Genomic DNA, 4,584 nt, shown 5'->3' on the forward strand with positions numbered 1-4,584 from the left:
TATATATATATATATAAACCCTGTAACATTAACATCTCACATGTGGTGTTCTTACCTCTTCCTTTTTTTCTTCTGTGCCAGAAGCTAAATTGAGGCTCAGCTGAGAGTGGCTGCTGATGCCACTGTCTTCATTTCCATCATCATAATACATAGTCTGTACTGAGTCCTGGAAGCAAACAGGATTTCTCCCCAACTTGGGTGCAGGCATCTCAGATCTTTCCTCACTTTCCATTGAACTCAGTGATAATGTGCTGTGATGATTTGGACAATGGAAATTACTATTGCACTTGACCTTCTCAGTAGTAGGGCTCTGAGGTTTAGGAGCAGTAGGCCTAACAGGGGCACTAAGTTGCTCAGATTCATATGTAAACTGGCTGGTACTTTTTGGTTCAGAGTCCGCATAAAACACTTCATTAGGAAGTGGACTATGGTCATTTAAAGTGGGTGATGAACTAACAGCCTCAAGGACACCCAAGGAGGTCCCAAGGCTTTTGGCTTCAACAGTAAGATCACTTGTTTCAGTGTCTGTATCCTGAGAAACAGTTGGGCTGTGGAAATAAGGAGGTCCAGAAAAGGTAGAATCAGGACTGGACATGGGTGATATATACCTCCTTCTGTCATTCTCAGTGCTTCTGGAAACCCTGCGGGAATAGTCATCATGTAGTCTGCTGTTTGGCCTTGTCCTCTGCGTTTGTTCACTGGAAGGAGGGGGAGTTGTGCTCTTAGGACCATCCTTTTTCCATGCCACTTCAGTAACATTGCTTACAAGTTTCAAAACTCTGTCAAAATCTTTCGCCCTGATAGGGCTCTTCCAGCGTTTGGACCTTCTCTCTGGGTTTCCATTGACTTTGTCTGCGTCAGCCGAAGACATGCTTACTGTCCGTTGTGGCATGTGTTTGTCACTTGCCACCTTGAGGTCAGTAAGGTTTGTGGTGGACTTCCGTTTGAATGAACTTTTTTTCAAAAAGTTTAAGTTATCTGTACTTTTACTCCTCCTATAGATGATCCTGTTGTTTTCAGGATCTTTCACTAAGATTTCACAGATCTTTGGCTCATGCATGACAGGAGAGGTTGGCTGGATGCAGTTCTGGTGAGACTGAATTTTATCAGCGTCTAGTAAATTTATACGGCCTACACCGTATGCACGTCGGATGCTGCGTGATCGATGAGTATTCCTCAGGAAGGAATCATCGCTTTCCTCAATGTCAGAACAATCAGAAGCTAAACCATCCACTGAATTCTGTAAATCATGCAAAGGCCCTGAATAAGAATACCTGTTAGTTTGAACCCTCACCACTGCACCATTTGAGACATGTTTTCCCACAGCGTTCTCATTTACGAGATCTGCGTTTTCCCTAGCCTGAATTCCTTGAAGAACTGAAGATTTTAATTTCTTGAAAGATCCCATTTTTCTAAGGGAAGACAAAGCATTCCACGTTGAGGAGTTGCCCATCACAATCAGAGAGCGAGGCCTTTCCGAATTTGAGTTAGTTTGTTCCCTTGGGGTAGAGAAAAAGCGCATGAGCTTTGAAGGGCTGACTTTGTCATCTTGTATTTCCTCTTCATGATTGTTGCTGGTAATGCATTCCCCATTGTGACAGGATGAGTTACTTATACTTCTTGGTTCTTTATTTTCCATAACTATACAGGTAATAGTGGTTCCATTTCTGCAGCCATTCTGAAATGTTGTCATGTTCTCAAGGCTGTAGGCATGAGGACAGAGGGTATTATAGCTCACATCCACAATACAATCTTCATCAGTTGACCAGTGTTTCTGCCCTTCATTTGCTGAAAGTTTTGCTGCCTTTTCTTCACTTCTACTGTGTGAGCTGAGATCTCTAGATTGCACTGCCTACATTGAAAAAAAAGTGCCAGCAATTAATGACTTGTTTCCTACATTTCTCCATACAAAAGGAAGTTTGGTTCACACGCATTAAAAAAAACCCCAAACAAGGAACACTTAACTAAACAAAAGCTGTATGGGGTGAGGGAAAGTTGTTCGCAGCTCAGTTTTAAATAACAAAGGAGATACTTGGTGTTCTGTTCTGTTATCCTTTAAAAGATCAATATCATGTAATTATATATTTGTTTCTCTGACTCAGATACAGGTAATTACTTTTTTTAAAATACCAGAATCAAATGCTGCTTTAGAATAGCCATATTATGCGAGTTATTAATTGGGTATAACAAGTGTGCGTTTTAAGCAAACAGAATCCCACCACTAAAGCAATATTTAGCATGATGTTACAAGAAATGTAATACCAAGACTGAAATGCTTGCCTTGCTCTTTATTTTACAGTTAACTTCAAGGAAACTATAAAACTTAAAAAACAAAAAGCCACACCTACTATTTTACAGAAAGAAAAAGTGATGTGGTTTTCCTTATCATAGTTTTAAATTCTTTAAGTTCAAGGCACATGAGGAGGAAAGATTCCCATGAAGAGATAGGAAACTTGCAGAATTATAAATTCCTTGACAGGTGTATCTGCTTTTCCTAATGAATATTTAAGGGCCCAATTCTGGTCCCCACATTCATGTATGCAATTCCACTGAAGTCATAAATGCATGGCACTCAAATGTGTGTTAGCTCCTCTAGCAAGCAAACTCAGTCAAATGCACAGAGCACTTTTTGCTAATAAGGGTAAAAGCTGGTATTTTAGATGGAGAAAAACAGACACTGACATAGGACACTAGCCTCTACTGTCCTGTTGTTGTACGAAACCTGAAATTGGAAAAGTAGCTGAGGGCAGCCAAGACTGGGATGTTTCAGAGCTGAATCCCTGAATGTGGGAGGCAGCTGCTCCAAACAGCCAGATGAGTACTCAGTGGGCTGTGCTTTCCCAGCCCTCTGGTTAGCTCCGCATTCATGGCTGCTGGGAGGGATGGGAGTTGAACAATGGCAAGTAAACAGCTCATTCTCATTAAAAAGCGTTCAGAGACCCCCACCCCTATGCAGCCTATTGAGCAGGGGCAGTGTCCTTAGGTACCGCCAACCTTTGCCGGGGCAGGAGGTTCAGGACTAAGCCCCTGCCTGGATGTGGAGGGGAGACCCTACCACACAAATTGGGGGGTACAAATGTACATTAAAACTACCTTAAAAGACAGCCAGGAAACCTATGTAAAAAGATAGCCAGCAAATCTGTTCCTCTTGGCCTCCTAAGCTCTTTGTCTCCTGTTTTATTGTAAGGTCCCAAGTAATCATGTGAACTTTAAGGGCTAATTTGAAGCAGGAAGTCCAGCCCCCTAGCAACCAGAGAAGCTGGGAGAAGCACTCAGGCACAGCATGAGGACAGAGCTGCCCAGTTCACAGGGCTTGAACCAGCCGCAGTTGTAAATGAAGCCCCCTGCCCCCTTCCCCACAGCCATTCCCGCCACACGGAGCCCGCTCCCTGCTTTTCAACCCCGGGGGCAGCACAGGGCAGAGATCCCCGTTGAGAAGCAAGCAGGCAGGCTTTCCACCGCATCCATCACGCACCGAGTCCCTCCTTCTAGATTCATTTTCAGTGGATTTTTTTTTAAAGTCTCCTTCCCTCTGGGGATACAAGGCTGCTGATGTGGGCTTTTCAGGCAGACGCTTGCAAACCCTCCCCCCGAGTTGTGGGTTTGTTTTCACCCCCTCATTCAAACTGGCCCCGGTGCACCCTGTGGAGCCGGGTGCGGGGCCGACGAGAGCCGCGTGCCCTGGAGCAGCTGCCCACCCCGCTGCCCGGCTTGTCATCTCCCACGGGGGCTACTCCGCCGGGGCAAACACCGCGTGGCCACCCCAGAAGCAAAGCGCAGCCCCTGTTTCACAACTTGTGAGTCACCAGAGCTTCTCCGTGTCACCCGCCGCCTCGCTACTTCGCTGAGAAGAGAGAAGAAACACGGGGAAGGACTAGTGCCTCTTGCCCCAGCTGGAGGCCAAGGCACCTGCCCCGCGCCCCGCTCCCGCCTTACCTGTGAGGAGCCCTGCGCGGGCAGCGGCGGCGGCACGAGCCCTTCCGCAGCCCCCCGCAGCAGCTAGACCCGGGGCAGGGCGGGCAAGCCCGGCCGCGGGGCGCTCCTCCTCGCGCTTGCACCACCTCCCAGCGGCCGAGTCAAAGGTCGCTCCCGGGCCGGGCCGCGCTGCTCCGCAAGCCGCCGCCGCCTCCCCGCGGGCAGGGGAGTGGCTACAGGGCTCGTCCGCGGGGCGAGGAGACTCCGCGAAGCTCGCGCCCCCTTTATCTGCAAACAAAACAAGGCTGGCCCGAGACTAGCGAGTGATGATAAATAACGCCCCTGCTCAGCCGCGACCCCCTTCCTTCACAACGGCGTTGGTGCCCGAAAAGCTTGTAATTAAAGTCTTTTTTTTTGCAAAAATCTTTTTGGTCTAATAAAAGGGATCGCCTCGACGAGGAGTCCTGGTCGCCCCTTGCTTCAGGGCGTCTCAGGGAGGAGGCTGCGCCGCGCTCCTGTGGGAAGTGACACCACCGAGGAAGAGCACGGCGGGCGGCGGCAGACGCAGCAGTGCCGGCGAATTCACAAGGAAGGCGTTCACAGTCCGGCTTGGGCCTGCTTTCTGCTAACTGCCCTTGGAGCTGGCTGCTGCTTAGTGGCAGAGGAGGA

General features: G+C 48.3%; 1 protein-coding gene across 4 annotated transcripts in view; it reads right to left on the reverse strand.

Moving 5' to 3' along the window:
* The window catches only part of SPATA13 (spermatogenesis associated 13), a 171,102-nt gene that overhangs the window by 64,424 nt on the left and 102,094 nt on the right, over nucleotides 1-4,584 (reverse strand). For 2 of the 4 annotated variants that reach the window (XM_019524487.1, XM_019524486.1), the window contains exon 2: nucleotides 56-1,852. In XM_019524487.1, coding sequence (XP_019380032.1) covers nucleotides 56-1,693 — 1,638 coding nt within the window. In that variant the 5' untranslated portion in view covers nucleotides 1,694-1,852. Of the gene's footprint in view, nucleotides 1-55; nucleotides 1,853-3,475; nucleotides 3,877-3,936; nucleotides 3,959-4,584 lie in introns of those variants that run through there. The other 2 variants (XM_019524489.1, XM_019524485.1) reach the window with 2 other exon arrangements.

Source organism: Gavialis gangeticus, unplaced genomic scaffold, assembly GCF_001723915.1.
Source record: "Gavialis gangeticus isolate Ggan-Ray unplaced genomic scaffold, GavGan_comp1, whole genome shotgun sequence".
NCBI classification, from domain to species: domain Eukaryota; kingdom Metazoa; phylum Chordata; order Crocodylia; family Gavialidae; genus Gavialis; species Gavialis gangeticus.